Source organism: Spermophilus citellus (genome assembly GCF_964194105.1).
Source record: "Spermophilus citellus genome assembly, chromosome: 2".
Taxonomy (NCBI): Eukaryota; Metazoa; Chordata; class Mammalia; order Rodentia; family Sciuridae; genus Spermophilus; species Spermophilus citellus.
In genome coordinates, this window is record NC_138183.1 from 249876092 (window position 1) to 249893337 (window position 17246).

Below are 17246 nucleotides of genomic sequence, written 5' to 3' on the forward strand. Positions count from 1 at the left end.
AAAAAAATCTTTAAAAAAAAAAAAAAAAAAGAGGGCTCTCAATCGAGTCTTTAAGCAGACACCCCGTGTGGCCTGGAGGCCCTGCCTTTGGGTCCGTGTGACCTGCCTCGGATCTGAGCCACCTGGTAGAACAATTTAGGGCCACTCGGGGATTTCCATCATCAGCTCGGACCCATGACTGCACGTCGCAGGAAGGGGTGACCCTGGGTTACTGTCAACACTCAAGAGTGCAGAGGCCATGTATCACCCAGTGGGTTTCCTACCTGCCCTGGCCACGGACCCCTCCCTCCCCGGGTATTCGAGTTTCCAGACTGTTGAAGCTGCTGCTGCCCCCCCCCGCCGACCCCCCACCCCCCACCCCCCACTCCCGGCCTCGCACAGTCTCACTCTGTTCGCCCTCAACAGTTCCATCCTGTCCCCTCAAGAGCTGAGGTCCCAGAAGGGCAAGAACCAGGTCTTTTTCCCTCTACCCAGTGTGATGTACCATATTTGTTGACCAAATGACATGCGCATAGGAACTGTGGGTGTGCAGTGTCTTGCCAAAGGCAAGGTGACAGCACTGGTCTCAGGGAGGGCTAGTGAGCAAGCAGCACCAAAGACGACTTCCTGCTCCCTGATAAAATGCATGTGGCACCGGAAAGCATCATAAATGCACGTGACACACTAAGGTGTGCTCGGATGCGTGTGACAAGCCTCCGACTGGATAATGGATGATATGACACGAGGGGCACTGGACGGAAGAGGAGTGACTCCACCAAGCATGTCGCCCTTCAGAACGCAGGGCCACTGAGGACAGGTGCATCAGTAGGAGCTGGACTGCGACAGGTCGCAGCAGGCTCCCAAAAGAGCAGTGGGATTAGTCACAGCCCTTGTGGCAGCAAGAGGGAGCAGCATGAAGGAGGAGGAATCCCCATTAGATCATCATCCCGTGTCAAACAGGTCAGAGGAGGAGGAGGACTGCCGGAGCTCTGAGTCCCCCTGCAGAGCCTTTCTATGTGTGTGTGTGGGGGGGGGGGGGGGACACAGTGATGACAAGGAAGAGCAGGAGGGAAGGTGAGCCACCATCCAACTAGAACCAGGAAGTCCAAAGAAGATGGGGGCCAGAGGCAGGCCACAGAGCAGCAGGATGGGGCCCGGGCGGGCGGCACTGGTGCGGATCCCGTTGCACTTGGTCCTCAAGAGAGGGGGCTAGAAGAGCTTTGCTGCCTGTAGCCGTGAGACTGAGAGACCCAGACAGTGCACAAGACCCAGGACCCAGGACGTGAGTAAGCAGGGGACAGCCAGGAGTGGAGACAGAGCCCCGCAGGAGGCTCCCGGGCTTCTGCTCAGGAGCAAGAGCCAGTCTGAACCGGAATGGAGGCGGGAACTTTCTGGGGCAGGAAACTAGCTGTGAGGCTCCTGTCAAGCAGAGCCTGGCCAGAGAGATGGCCTCACCTGCAACGGTCACCACGGGCCCTGTGAGAGATGAAAAGGCAGGTCCTGAGAGCACCTGTCCTGTGGGTGAGTCTGGGAACAGAAGCCGAGGGCACCTGCCCACACTGTCCTGTAAGCAGGGCTGACCCGGAAGGCTCTCCTCCGAGTACCAGGAGCCAGAGACAGAGGCCAGCACGGCCGCTCGGAGAGCCTGGTTCCTTGCAAGAGAGGAAGGGCAGGTCCCGTTCCCTCATCCCTCACGGGCTGCCTCATCCCCCTCTCCTCTGGCTCTGGCTCTGGCTCTGCCCTAGGGAAGCCTCGGCCCCAGCCTAAAGCTGGGTCACACACTTGCTCCACCAGGTCAGAGCCTGCTCACCCAGAGGACCCCTCCCTGCCCCATGAGCCCCCGCCCCTCAGTCAGGCCTAGCTCACACCTCGTCTCCTGACATGCCCTCCTGCCCATCACCTGACTCCTGAGCCCCAGTCCTGGAGACCCCAGCTGCTCCCACCAACCAGAGCCCAGCCCTCGCCCCGGCCTAAGGACCCTGCCCAGGATCCTCAGCTGGACTCCCTACTGCTGAGTCTCTGAAGCCTGCCACACAGCTATGGCCACAATCTGGGCCCCCACAGCCCCAAGTCCTGCTCTTCTCCAGAACCACGCCTTCCTGCCCGGTCCTGGTCCCTCCCACCACACCCTCGCAGCCTTCTCTCCACCTGTGTTCTGTCCCAGATGCAGCTGACCCTGGCCTTCTTCTTGCTCCCCCTACCTGGCGCAGGTTTCGGGTGACCCTGACGTCGTGCCAGGCGTTGTCGTTGAACTTGCCGTTGACGGGTTCCACAAGGGCCTCAAAGGCACCTGAGCCTAGGTTGATGACCAGCCAGACAGCCCCGGACTTGAGGGACAGGTTGACATAGTCGGCCGACTTGCCCGTGTGCAGCATCAGCCCATTGCGCTGCAGGGTACGGAAGGCCAGCGTGATCTCGTCAGTGCTGCTCTGGATCGGGTTGTGTGACAGGTCATAGCAGAAGAACTCATTGCCTTTGAAGGTCGCCACAAACTCCTCCTTGCCTGGACGCAGTGGTTGGGAAAAGGGGAGAAGGCTGAGTGAAGCCAGCTCTGCCAGAGGCTCCGTCTTCCCCTCCAGCCACCCACACTCCAGTCCTGGGCACCGGGAGTCCTGTAGTCCCACCTCTGAGCTCTAGGCCCCTTCCCCCTCCTCAGCTTCCCAACCCTCCTCCCTGGGCCTGGCCATCTTTGCTGTCAAAAACCAACTTCCCCCCAGGTCCATTTCCAAAGCCAGAGGCTGCTAAGTGGCTCTTACACTGACAGCTGACAATTAAGCTGCCACAGGGCCAGGCAGAGCGGACAGTCCTCACCATCTCCCAATATCAACCCTCCCATCGGCCACCTCCTTAGCAAAGAGATGTCGGACAGAGACAAGAAGCTCTATCTGGTTCCTCCCTAGGACTGGGACACCAAGGGTCCCCCGAATGCAGCCCACCTCCCCTTCCTGCCTCCCCAGGTGACGGACATTCTCAGTGCCCAGGGATGGTTTCAGGCCTTACCATTTGGGATGGGGCTGGTAAGCCTACTGTGCAGCACTGAGCAGACAGGAGGACAGGAAATAGTGGGAAGGGAAAGGACAGGGGTAAGACAACAGGAAGACAATGCAGGTGACAGGGGTATGCACCAGGCAGCTGCACTGTGCAGAGCACCCATGGTGGCCACCATGCCAGCTCTCACTCCACCCCCAGCATCCTACTCCAACCTGAGGACAGCCTCTGAAGGGCCCTATAGGGCTGGACATGCTGGGTGGGCCAGGCAGGCAGCAGACGCAGGACTGCAAGGCTTGGCTGGGATTTCACGCGTGGGGACGTGTGGGGTGTGTGCGTGCACCTGTGTGCTTGTAAGGTGTGCATGGACATAGCACCCAGCCCAGGCACTTTTTAAGCAGCAGCAACTTCTGAGAGGCCCTTAGGGATTGCTAGTGCCCTGCAAGTAGGTGACAAGCAAGAGGTCACTGACTCTGGGACCAGGAAGTTGGGGTCAAGCTAGAACACAAGTAGAGGGAAGAGAACCTGAGTAGAGGACAGACCAGAGGCCCTGGACTCAGACAGTGGCTTATGTCTCCTTGCCAATCAACGGTGACACCTTTTCTTCATCCCACCTTCCCAGGTGGGTGAGGAGCAAACAGGGCTGTGTCCTAAGGGTCTATGCAGAGACTGAGCTACTGGAGTGCAGGGGTTCTCAGTAGACATTCCCAAGGCCCAGGAAAGAACAGTCACCATGCCGGGGGTATGCAGGGCCACCAGGAGGCAGCTGCCCTCCCATGGCTCAGCAGCAGCGCCATGTGTGGCTGTAGGGTCTCTGGGTGCAGATCCAGCAGAGCCCCTGCCCTGCTCACACAGCCTGCCTCCCTCTCTGGGCAGCCTGCCCACAGACTCTGCCCTCACTGTCTCCGGATGCCAAGGCACCAGCTGCTGTCCCAGCGCCTGGCACAGCCCTCACTGCAGCTGGCAAGGCCCAGTGTCCTGAGGCCACAGGGCAGCAAGGCTGGGGGAGGGGCATGGGACACACTGGGACAGCCTGAATCCCTCCCTCTGTCTGCCTAGGAGACCAGAGGCAATGGTGAGGATCCAGTAGGACAAGAAGGGGCAGGAGGGTGTTGTAGAGGGCGGCAGTGCGGAGAGGAGAAAGATGGGCCATTGAGGACCAGAGGAGACACACAAGCTCAGGGCTGGAAGGGAACCAGAGGTGATGCAAAGCTCCATGGGTAAAGAAAAGGACAGGCCCTGGGGGACAGGCAGGGGAGATAGGGAGAGGGCCAACAAGGAAAGGGAACAGGGACCTCCAGGGAATGAAAGCCAAGGCTATCTGGGACCTTACTGTTTCCATAGTAACCAAGCCTGCTGCTCAGATAGTGGCAGAGCCGGGGGGCTCAAGGACCAGAAAAGGGAATGTGTTTGACCTTGGGTTTGCCACAAGTACTGGTCAGGCCCGCCCAGAGGCCTGGCCTCCCCTCCCACTCCCTCACCTTCACCACAATCAAAGAAAATACCATTACAGAGCCAGTCAGACCGAAGGAAAAGAAAGAACAAGGCGGTCACAGGACAAAGTGATTGGGACAGAACAAAAGAAGCCAGAAAAAAAGGAGAGAGGCAGGACTGGGCTGGATGGACCAGGCTGCCAAGACAGAGCAGAGAAATAGGCCATTCCTCGACTCCTCAGCTCGGCCCCAGGCCTCCCGGGAGAGAAGGCAAAACTGACTCCGCTGCAGCTTCTGCCTACTATAGGCTCCAGTCCCTGGAGATACCAGAGGACTGTCAGGCAGGCCCAGAGACGGGAAGAGACCCGGAGCGGCCAAGGGAAGTATGGAGAGCGGAGGGACAGAGAGAGGTAAGAAAATGCAGTAGAGAAAACCAGAGGACTAAGAGGGGAGAGAACCTTGGGGAGCCCGAGGGGCAGGACCTCAAGGGATGGTGGGGTGATGCTCCTGAGGTCAGGATGCAGGGTAGCAGAGGGTGCGCTGCAGAGCACAAACCGGATCTGAGCCCTTGAAGCGCCAGGGGGCGCTCCACCCCATCTCCTGCACCGCGGCCGGGACTACAACTCCCAGCAGCACCTGACAATTAAAGCTCCCAAGCTCCGGGTGCAGGGAGCCAGTAAGAGCTGATACTTGTTAACCTCTCTCCACCGAGGAGTCTGTGGTCCCACAAGTGTCCCCAGTGGATCTGAGTAAGGCCAGAGACTAGCTATTGTGATCCTGGGTTTCCAAGCGCCATGAAAATGGGGGACGCAGCAGCCGCCTCTTTTCCGGGCCCAGCTCAAGGGCCTCCGCTGGGAAGGTCTCCAGCGCCCCTCGCCCCTCCCTGCGCCGGAGCACTACAGCTGTCTGTTCTGCGCGTTTGGCACTTACTGCCTAGTAACATCTTGTACGGCTCCCTGGGGAGGAAGTGTGATGTGAGAAAGAAGACCTGGGCGCTAGTGCTGGCTCCGCCACCAGCTTTGTGACCTTGGCCAAGATACAAGAGCTCTAAGCCCAGCTTTTCTCCTCTGGAAGAGAGCTAATCATCAGCCCACCACACAGGCTGCTGCGGGCATCTAGAAAGAACAGACAGGGGCCGCTTCCTAAACGTAAGCCAGCCCACAGATCAACTCTTGTGCTGGGATCTAACTTCTGTGGATGTGCGCAGGCGCAGGTGCGCACTCTCCCTCCCTCCCTCTTTCTCTCTGAATAAATTAATTCTTCTGAACAAAGTCTGCACTTTTCTATTCTTTGCGTGGACCACGCTGTATTGTAGTTACTTGTTAGAACGTCAATGAGACTCCTGGGGCCAGAGACCATTCGCTCATTTAGAACAGTGCGCTGGGCTCCAGCCTACGCATGTGCGGGAACTGTGCAGAGCCTGGGGGGCTGGGGTCAGGGGATACAAATGAAAATCCCCAATCCTCTGCGAGCTCAGTGCAGTGGGAGTGACAGTTGACAGTGTGACCCACTCTAACGGAGGTGAAGATGAAGGGTACTCGGGGAGATGTCCAGGTTGGCCTGGGAGCTGAGGAAGACTCGGTGTGAGTGGCTGAAAGAGACGGCAAGTTGCTGGAGGCAGGCAGGGAAAGCGGGAACCCAGGCAGACAGAAGAACACTGAAGGATGCAGATGGGATGTGACAGCACCAGGCTTTGGACCCACCACAGTTCCTTGAGGGCTGTCAAACTGGCCTGTAAATTTCTTGGGAAAGAGATTCTCCTAAGAGAGGCAGCCACAGCGTGGAAAAAAAGGAGCTGAGATCTTAGAGCCCCAAGATGCAGAAGGGCCCAGTGCTGGCCTTGGGGGCTTTGGCCAGTGTCAGTTTCCCTATTTGTAAAAAATGAAAGCAACGATCCCTGCCACCAAGAGTCATGAGGGACCTCTGAGGCCATGTGCATGATACACACAGATCACAGCAGCCACATCTCCCACCCAGAAGCCCCCTGGGCAGGTTTTCAGAATTTGATGGTTAAATGGGGGGTTGCCGTGCTCCCAGAGAAACAGAGATTTTCTAGGGACAGGCCTGACAACTGCCATAGAAAAGGACATTTGTGTTCTAGAAAGCCATCAGGACAACAGGCTGTGAGAAAGAAATGGAGGTTGGGCCCTCTGCCCCAGGGCAGGGGCCTCAGGACTGGCATTGCAGTACAGGCCCAGGGAAGGCCTCCTGGGTACCCAGCAGGGCACCTGTGCCAACTCGGCTCTCCTAAAAGTATAGTTAGTTTTCAGTGGGTGAGGACTGGGCTCCCTGGAGACGGTGGGGTCACTGACCTTTGGTAGGCTGGTGCACATCTCCGGCTCCTCCTCTCCCGGCCCCCCCCTCGGAGAACAGTAAGGACCCTACTGGAGAAGCAGAATTGGGGGGTCAGGCGCAGGGGGCATCCCAGCCAGGCCCACCCCAACCCTGAGTGACACAGGGCCCTGTTCAGGGCAAAGGTGCTACTTGCATGCACCAGGGGTCTTCTCTGGGGACTAGCTTGTCTCCAGGACCTCTCGGGAAGGAGCCGGTTGACAAACCAAGAACCACTCTCTCCATAGACCCCATTAGACTCATGACCACCGGTTTCTAGTCTTCGCCCAGGGGTAGGGAGTCTGGGCAGAGGAGCAGAGGAAGGAGCAAACAGACCAGCCCATCCCCAGAGGCCCTGAGCTCTGGTTTCCCACCTCTGGCTGGTCCCTGGCCACTGCGCCTCCCCTAGGCTCACGCTCCTCCCCACAGGGCATCTCTGCTCACGTCCCTTTTGCTGGCTCAGAGTTCACAGTCGTCATCTCCAGACACAGGCAGTCCTGCTCCAAAAGCCTCCCCAGTTCACACTGCTGTACCTACCCTCTCACTGGCCACCTACATTGACCTGAGTCCCCGCAGTGACAAGAGTTAAACCCTGGGGCTCCCCAAGGATTTCCTGGGGGGAGGGGCTTCCCATAGTTCCTGTTGACTCATCCTCCCTGCACTGTGCCCACGGAAGGGCTGTGCCCACCAAGGCAGGGCCTGGCTGGGCAGAGCTCACCACAGCTGTGGGCAGCCTCCCTCAGGGGTCAGTTCTCACTCCTCACCACCCTATTCACCACCACTGAAGGCACAGTTGCCATGTCTGGGCTCCAGACCCCCTGAAGCTCTCACCCAGCTCTATCAGAGAACATGCCCCCAGTGCCCAGCTCCCTGGCACCCACCCTATTGCCAGAACTACAGGATGGCTTCAGGATAAGGCGGTCCCAGGGATGAAGGAGGACAACTCCTATCTGGGCTCTAACTGACTCCAATCCCAAATCCCCAAAACTCAAACTGTATTAGCATCTGTGCTACGGAACTTTCTGGAGGTGGGGAGGGCCTCCTGGGATCACTGATAACCAGGTAAGCCACAGCCAGCACCCCAAAAACAAGCACTGAGAGGCAAGAAGAATGTGCATGGGCCAGCCAGGGCACCTCCTCCTGCCTCCCCACACTTCTTTCCATAGTTCCCCATCCCTGCAAGGAGCCTAGGCCCCCACCTACCCAGACCTAAACCCATCCCCAATCTCAGATCTACAGAAGTCTCTCCCTGCAGTCCAGGTGTGGTTCTGTGGGTCCCCCTGCCCACAGTTAAGGACTTCACCCTGTCCCTGCGAAGGATGACCCTCAAAAGAGAGCTACATTGGGTGCGCACGGCAATGCCCAAGCACCTGGAAGGTCAAATTCCTGTGCTCTTAAAGAATCAATGACAGGGAGGGCAGAGGAGGCCAGAGATGGAAGGCACCAGTCAGGACTCCTAGGTTCTGTCCCCAGGTTTTCTTGACACCAGGGCTTTGAAAGGGGGCAGGGATTTGGCTGAAGGGAGGCCCAAATTAAATGACGAGTCCCAGCGTCCTACCAACTGGGGCTATGCAATCACTAGCAAGTCAAATTTATCTCTGGTCCTCAAGGTTCTCATGCGTCCAATAGGGTCACGAGCCATTCAAAAGGCAGGAGGGGAAGGTGGACATGGGACACTGTGGAAGACAGGGGTCCTACACCTCCAGCCCCCCCCTTCCTCCCCATTCTGGAGACAGGGGCCTCCCGCAGCAGCAGCAGGGGAAGAGGAACATGGGACATGGCTGCACACCTCTGTCCGCAGCCCAGGCCCTTCTCTGTTTACTTGGGTTCATAGAAAAGAAAGGATGATCAGAATGAGTGGAAGGAAATAAAACAGCACCATGAGAAAGAAAACAAGCGAGATACACTACCAGGAAAACGCAAAGAGGGACTGGAGACAACGGCAGGAGTTCAAACATCTCTTGATGTCAGAAACCAAGGTGGGATGAGGGTGCATGGAGGAGTCGGGCAGGCGGAGAGGGGAGCACACAGACGGGGATCGCCCCGCCCCCACCCGCACCCCCCAATAACACAGAGAAATGGCAGAGGAGCGGATAGGAAAGGAAGGAAGGAGGCAGGACAGGTGGAGGAGGGAGGGGAAGGAAGAAAAACAGAAAAATCCAGGCGCAGGTTGGGGGTCATCCAATCCAATCCAAACCAAACCAAAACTTCAGACCATACCTTCGCTGTTTAACGTCAGGTGAGCCGGACCTTGGAAAGGGGAAGGAGAGAAAGAAAGAAAGAAAAAAAAGAAGAAAAAAAGAAAGGGAAGGGGAAAGAAACAAAGAAAACACGAGTCATCAAAATCAGCCAGAGAGAAGGGAGGAAAAAAGCTTTTGCTGCCACAATTTAAAAACCCCTTTTTAACTTGTGACAGACATCGGGACAGAGCCCCCAGCCCAGAAGCTGAGGGAAGGGGCCCGATGCGGAGACAGAGGGGAAGGGCAGGAGGGGGAGAGAGAAAGAGAGAGAGGGGCGTGAGGGAGGGTGAGCGGTGAGCCAGGGGGGGCAGGGGCGCTGCGGGGGGCGGGGGGGGGGGGATTTTGGTTTCTTTTTTTTTCTTCTTGCCGGAAAAAAAAAAGGAAAAGGAGGAGAAGCATGAGGCTGGGAGGACTGCTTTTTCCTTTTTCTTTTTTTCTTTTTTTTTTTCTTCCGGGAGGCGGAGAGAAAAAAAAACGGTCAACGAGAAAAACGATTCAGATGGAAGAGAAAATAAAACACGACACAAAAATCAAAGCCACCTGGAGAGAGAGAGAGTGTCCTGTTAGCGTGGGATTGAGCGGGCAAGGGGGCCTCCACCCCCCTCACACATGGACCCATCCCCACGACCCCTGTGACCTTGGCAGAGAAGGGGGAAAGGCGGTGGGTAGGAGGAAGCTTGGCCTAAAGGAATCTCCCACCCAAGCGGGGTTTGCAGAGACTTGTCACCAGGCCTAACCCTCCCTCCCTCCCATCCATTGCTTAGAACCCACACCTGGGTTCTAAGAGGAAACTAGAGCTCAGAGGACAAGGTTAGAGCAGAAAGAGGTTGAGTCTGGGAAAACCCTGGAGCAAAGAGGGGAGGTATGGATTCTTCCACAGGAAGGCCTGGGAGACAGGCCGAACTCTTAGGCAGCAAGGTCCCAAGAGGACACCAAGCCCCTGGGCAGGAGGCCCAGCCCTCTGAGAGGTCAAAGCACCTCTTTCCTAAATTACTCCACGGATCCCCGTCTCTGGCCAGGGCCTCTCTGAGATAATCCAAAAGCTGAATTTTGAAAATGGACTGAGCAAGATAACTAGGATTTCCACCAGGATGACCGTGGCTCCTTGGAAGAGCTCTACCAGCCCCACCCCAGGAACCCTCCTCAGGCAGAGTGTCGAGAACCCAACCCGCTGGACCAGGACCCCAGGCCCTGGACAGGCTGTCAGAACCAGGCCCCATGGCTTCCTGAGATGACCAGCCAGCCCACCAAACCTCAGCTCCTTCCCAACCCTGCCTCCCAGCAGTGGGGTCTGGTCAAGAGAGTGGGGGAGGGAACAGCCTGCAGCTCCCCTGTCACCCCAAGAAGTCACCCCAGCTGCTATGGCAATGAGATGTGCACCTTACAAAACGGGCCAGGATGGACACATCTAGGCCACAGGGCTACAGGTGTCTCTGGGGCAGAGCTGAGGACCAGTACCCTGGGGTCCAGGAGACCAGGAGGGGCGCAGCAGGACCACAGACTTGGCCAACCCTGCATGGTTTGGGCTGCCTCTTCCCCACCTCTCTGGGGTGGTGCTCATTTATTCCCTGTGGTGTGAAGCCAGCTGGGGGAGGAGGCCACAGCTGCTGGGGGTGGCCTGAGGACAAAACAGCTCTTGGCAGGGGGGACACAGGTTACATCCATAGCACAGGTGGGGACCCCAGGATTTGGACTGTCTTATTCCTTGCTCTGAAGACCCCCTACCCTGCCACTGACTCTGTCCCCAAGAAGTACCAGCACCTTCTTCCAAACCCCCTAAATCCAGGTCCCTGGCTCTGAACCCTTCTCCCTCTCCGTCAACAGCAGCCTCACCCCTGGTCCCACTCTTGGAACTCCAGGCTTCTGCCCAACCCCATCCAGGGGCCAGGGGCCCTGGAAACCCACCCTCTGCCCCCTACAGGCCTGACTACTGCTGGGGGGAGCGGGGTCTCTCCCCTCCAAGACCCTTCCGCTGCCCAGCTCCTTGCCAGCCTCATTAGCATGCGGCACTCTCCCTCTGTCACCACGGCAACCAGCTGCTCGGCTCCCTCAGGCGTGACAGAGCCAGCCATCTTGGTGAGGGGAGGCCGGTTCCCTGGTTCCCTTCCCGTCTACCCCTGGCTCAGCCCCAGCTGGCCCGAGGGTTCCCTCCCTAAAGTCTGTCTCCTCCCCCACCCATCTGCATCTGCTCTCTCCTGCTGGCCCCGGGGCTCCACCAGGGTATTCTCCTGCCCATGTCCACCTGTAGCATCAGCTCCTCCTCCACCGCTGGAGAAGAGGCCAGCAGTGATGGATGGCATTGCCCTAGGTCTCTTCCTAGGGCACTATCTGGCTGCTTCTGGGTCTCCTCTCCCTGCTGCAAGAGGCTAGGAGGAGAGAGGAGGCTGGTGGGGGCTGCGGAGCAGGACGCCTGGCTCCTGAAGGAAGATAGGCCTCCAGGCACAGTGTCGCAGCATGGAGGGATGAAGAAGAGGCAGGGGCACAGAGGACCCCTGAGAGCCACAAAGGGGGGCTGCAGGGTCCAGAGTGCAGTGTCGCAGAGGAGGTCCCCAGCTTGCCCCTGGGAACTACCACCAACCTGCCCAACCCCCTCCCTACTTTCAATCTCACCCTGATTCCCCCAACACACCCCTGAGTGGACGGCCATCAAGAGAAAGATGGCCACAGGGCAAGATCAGGACACACGAGCAGGCACAAACGTAGCAGAGAACACAGAGGCCACACTCCCGGGTGCGCATGCGCAAACCCTCACACACGCAGCCTCCCCTACACACCTGCACGGCCCTGGCACGCGGCCCCAACAGTACCACACCTAAACCAGCAGACTTACAGGCACCCCAAGGAAATGTCTAGGTGTCACCGCAGGCCTCACTCCCGCTGTCCACAAGCCCAGCTTCCTTCTGGCCCCTACCTAAATATTCCCTTTCCTCTGCCCCCATCTCCGGGCCACTTCTGAGCAGCCCTCCACTCCATCCAGGTCCCTCTCCTCTGCCTCTCCCTCCACAAGCCCTCATCTCACCTCCTCACTTAGCCGCCCGCTCTCCCTGGCTCTCGGCTCCGACCTTCCTCCCTGCTTTCTTCTCTCTTCCTCCCTCCATCTCTCCCTTTGTTCCGGAGCAGACATGACATCAAGAGCAAGTAAAAGTCACATCAGCACTAAATCTTATCTCCAGCCCTCAGAAGGCTGCGTCCACCCAGACACGCGGACTCTCTCACACACACACATACACACAGAGCACACAGAGTAAACACTGACACACAGATGCGGACACGGATGGGGACCACAGAGCCATGGATGCTCCAACAGGCACAGAAAGATGCGGGCCACAGCACAAAGATGCAACGTGTGGGTGTGCAGCATGCTCACACAAGGACACAACTGTGCCACATGCACACGGGCACACGTTCACAGACGTGCAGAGACGCCCAAGGGCACATTGACCAGCAGAGTTGTATGAATGTGCACACACAGGTGCCTGCTGCTGCGACCAGACAACCTAAGGAGCCCCGAGAAGACGAGACACCAGGAGAGACAAGCCAAACCGTAGGCAGCACGAGGACAAATGGATGCCACTCACACCCAAGCCAAGGGCCTGACCACCTTCCTTCCCAGGAACTCGCATCCTGGCAGTTGCCCTGCTCCTCCCACAGGGTCCGGGTCCAGCGATTTTGGCACATCCCCCCACTCCTGCTTTCCCAGGACAGGAGAGTGTGGAGCAGGGTGGGACTGGGAGGTGGCCTCACCTTGCACCCCCCTGCTGCCCTCCCCAGTGGTCCACATGACTCCCCTGCAGCCCAGCCCTCAGGCCCAGACCACTCAACACTGCCTTCCCGCTCCCTGATCTGAGTCCACCCCAAAGAGGAAAAGAAACAGAGAGAAACCAAAGCTAGAAGGAAAGGTTGAGAGAAAGATAGAAACCTGGAAAGAGCTGTGGGAAGGACAGACACAGAGAGAAGTCCAGGGACGGGCCCTGGAGAAAGAGATAAAGACGAAAAAGCAGAGAGAAAGATGGTCAAATAGAAGAAGGCAGGGAAAGAACGGACACAGACCCAGGGAGGAGCCTGCGCCACCCTTGCCCTGGGACTGGTAGGATGAGGGGGCCCCTGTCCTCACCTCCCAGTGGCGATCGGGGTTTATCGGAGCAGAGGAACTGCCCCTACCCACATGCCCTGACCAGTGGCAGGCCCCCGCCCAGCCTGCAGTCTCGACCGACCACACTCTGGCCTCCTGAGCTGTGCAGCAGAGGGGTGGATTCTCCCACGCAAGGGCTTCCGGGGCAGAGGCGGCTCCGTCACCCCATCCCTGGTGGCAAGGCCTTTCTGTGCTTCCTGAGCTGGGCAGGGCAAGCAGGATACCCACCCCGCACACTTCTGATCCACAGCCCTCCACCCCCGTGTCCAGCTCTTCCCAAAGATCCCTTTCCCTTTCCTGCAAGGAAGAAGAAAGGCCAGTGGTCAGAATGAAGTGACACGGGCCAGGGAAGGGCCTGAGGCTACCTGGCAGCCCCCCACCAGCAGAAGTGGAGCCCAGGCAGAAGGGAGAACCCAGACAGCCTTCCTCCAAGGGGCCCAAGCACAGGCAGGGGAGGGAGCCCTTGAGTGACCGACGACACCCCTTCACATGGGACCCCCATGGTGACAGATGTGCTACCCCAGTGACCGAGAGGCTTCACTCACCTTCCATAGGGTGCTCCTCTACAGCCAGCCAGGTTCAAGAAGCGGGAGGCAGAGAGAGAAGAAAAAGGAGGGCTGTTAGCACGCAGGACACACCACCAACAGCAGCTCCCAGGGCAGCCAGGGGCCCAGGTCCTGAAGCCCACCCAGGTCCCGACACAGGCCGCCCAACCCAGAAGGTCTGGGGATGGGGCAGGGGCAGAGCCGCCCTCCGAGTCCATCACACACAGAGTCAGCCAGTCCAGGAGGGTCGGGAGCCCCCACATGCCTCACACCCAACCCTTGTGCTGCATTTCAGGAAACCGAGGCCCAGGCCAGGGCAGTGGCCACTCAAGGTCACATGGAGGGTGGGAGGCTGGGCAGGAGCAGCAGCGGGCTTCTTCCCGAAGGCAGGCTCCTCCCCACCCTCCACTGCTTCTCAGAGACAGATGGGGATACGCTCACACCAGTAACCGTCTCGCTGGGTTTGCCCGAGACACACTCACGCTCGGTGACACACTGACACACATAAGCACTTAGCAATCCAGTGACACATTCAGCTCTCACGCTACTCACACCTGAAGGCTTTTCACACAAGAATCCAACCACCCCACAGCCCCCCAGAGCCCAGGGGAAAAAAGGCGACAGTCCATGGTCAGGAACCAGCTCTGCCCCAAAGTGCCATGTGACCTCCATCCTGTCACTCAACCTCTCCAGGCCCCTCCTCCCTCCTGCAGACGAGAGGCCGAGAGGCCGGGCTGCAGTTTCCGAGACCCCTCTGGCTCTGGCTCTGGCTCTGGCTCCACTGTTAGCACAAATGCCTTCCCAACAGCAGGAGGCAGACCCAGGCGGCATGGCCACCTCAGGGGTCGGAGGTCAAGTGGGCCACACTGCCCCCCCCCCCACCGACCTGGCCTGGCCTGAGGTGCATCAGATGGGTAAAGAGAAGGTGGGAGGGAGGATGGAAGCAGCTCCTCAAGCAGACCACGCCCAGCCTGCTTTGGAAGGGGACCCAGGCACCCCGACTCCTGACACTGCTACCTGCCCACCTCCTGGGAGCCCCCAGAGAGAGCAAAAGGCAGAGGAGAGAAACAGCAGAACCTGCAAACACAACCCACGGGGAAAGATGCACACGCACGAAGGCCCCAGGGCAGTCACGGAGACACACAGTGTAGGTGCACACACGTGCACACCCATGCAGGCACGCACACGCACACATAATCTCCTCCCACCTCTAAGCCCATTTTGTGCTATTTGCTCATGCCCTCTGAGGGGGGCAGCTGTATCACAAAAACAAACAGTGTTGTTTATCCTTCTAATACCACGCCCACAACACACACACACACACACACACACACACACACGAAGCCGAATGCAAATATCAATACCTGCACAGCAATCTAATACATAACTGGGCTGCATCCACCCACCGCCACTCCACACTCCCTCCAGTTGACTGCGACACACACCCTGGGATGAACGCCACTCCCTTTCTATCCCAATGTCTCTCCCTGTCTCTCACCCATTTCACACACGGACACACACAAGCCTCAGCATGCCACAAACACATTTCTATATGACAAAGAGCTTCTTTGCCTGACACCTACATCCTCGGATGCTCTGTATATAATGATTTTCTTAAATACACAGCCACATCACATTTATGGGGAGAGCTGGCTGGTGAAGGGGACCCTCAGGAAACCCCGGGGCCCCTTGAGGACTGCTGCATAGGGCTTCTCCGCTCTCAGCTGCTACGGCCCCGTCCAGTCAGCACAACCAGCTCACCAGCACCTGGGCAAACAAGGAGGTGGGCAGGTATCTAGATAATCCACCATGGCAGATCTTTCAAAAGGTATTTCCACCTGCCAGAAACGTGACATGCCATGCTCAGGAAGCTGAAACCAGGCAGCTTGGTTTCTCCTGGCCCCCACCGTCAGCACTGAGAGACCTTCTCTCCTAGCTCGCTGTGCCAGGCTCTGTCCCCTGTCCTCATTCTCCTGCTTCTTCCCGCTCTCCTTGGGGACAGCTCATTTTGGTGGCTGAGGGACTCCCAAGGGGAGTCTGCAGCCCCAAGCCTTTCTGAGTGACCGTCCCACATCCCCACCCGTTGCCTCCACAGCTCTGTGGCCTCTAAACTCTACCACCGAGGCCATGCTCATGACCCCAGCCCCAAACCAAGCATCCGTGCCATGTTTTGTCCTGCCTCCAACCAACTCTCCTTGAACTCCCACGGTGAGCCTCACCCTGCCAGGCTTCAGAGAGATCAGGTAACCACGAGCCAGGCGCCCACCGACCGACCCTCACGACCCTCACGTGGGACTTTCCATAACAGCCTCACCACACTCCTGATGAGCTTGTGGCTCATCCGTCTCCTCTCTACAAAAGAGGAGGCTACCCAGCGGCAGCTCTCCATGGCAGTCCCGGGGGTAGCTGCCCCTCATGGCTGGTTGTCTGCAACAGCTTTTTCCTGGTTGGTCCCCCTTCCTGTCCCCACCACGCTCTCTCAGCACAGGGACCAGACACATCTTACTAACGCCCGCAGTGATCGACACACACACTCAGACTTGATGAGGCTCTGGGTCAAGCCTTTCTTCTGTGCTCTCAGCCCTCGCACCCATCTGCCTTCGGGCGGCTCCCTGAGTGTCTCACAGACCTCAGAACCCTCCCCCTCTCCTCCTGCCTCCATGCCCTGATCCCCCGAGGCACCCAGGAAACAGCCCCGCTCTTTCTCCAGACTGATCATCAGGACTTGGGGGTTCCACCTTCTGAAACCCTGCAGCCCCGGCACAGCCCCCAGGCCAGCTCTTTATCTGCTCTTCTCCTGGGAACATTAATGAGCCTCTGAGATGATTCCCCTTCAACCAGTCTTTTCACCTTGCAGTTCACACCCTCCACACGGCCACAGTGGTCCCACCATGTCACAACCCTGCTAAAAACTCTTCACAGCCGGCTTCTCATTGGACTTCACCAGATAACGGTCTAGTCTTGGTAGAAAGTCCCTTCAAAGCCTGAATGTGCCCCCCGGGCTCCTTTCCTGCACCAACCCAGGCTCTGGCCACACCGTGTTTCTCCCCACTTTCCTCACAGGCACAGGCTTTCTTGCTTTCAGTGAGGGTCTTACGTAGTTGCCCAGGCTGGCCTCAAACCCACAATCCTCCTGCTTCAGCCTCCCGAGTAGCGGGGTCTGCAGGCAAGCGCCACCCCCACCTGCCTAATAGACATGTTTCCCCACGTCCTGTTTCCTGGGCTTGAAATGCTCTTCCCTCCCACAGCTGCCTGAGAAGGTCGACTCTTCCTTGAATCAACACGCATCTGTGTGTTCCGAACACAGGAGAGCAGCCAGTCACCCTCTTCTGTGCCAGCTCCAGACGTGTACATTCCATTATTGTTGCACTTATCGAGGCTATATTGCAATTGTGTTTCGTGTCTGCGTCCTGACTGGACTGTGAAAATACCCACAGGACAATGTTTCTTTCATCTCTATCTACAGCTGCTTGCACAGTTCCTGGCTCAGAGAAAGGCATTTCTGTGTTTGTTGAGTGAATAATAAAATAAGATTTCTCATGTGCAGAGCCCTGAAGTGTGCCTGGCTCTTGGCAGGTACTGTTTCTTCTACCCAGCT

General features: G+C 57.9%; 1 protein-coding gene across 12 annotated transcripts in view; it reads right to left on the reverse strand.

Annotated features, from left to right (window-relative positions):
* NRXN2 (neurexin 2) overlaps positions 1-17246 on the reverse strand; it is a 95358-nt gene that overhangs the window by 69291 nt on the left and 8821 nt on the right. For 5 of the 12 annotated variants that reach the window (XM_081261053.1, XM_081261051.1, XM_081261052.1 and 2 more), the window contains exon 1: positions 2181-2474. In XM_081261053.1, the coding sequence (XP_081117179.1) occupies positions 2181-2354 (174 nt within the window). In that variant the 5' untranslated portion in view covers positions 2355-2474. Of the gene's footprint in view, positions 1-2180; positions 2546-6712; positions 6785-8951; positions 8982-13648; positions 13667-17246 lie in introns of those variants that run through there. The other 7 variants (XM_081261050.1, XM_081261057.1, XM_081261049.1 and 4 more) reach the window with 4 other exon arrangements.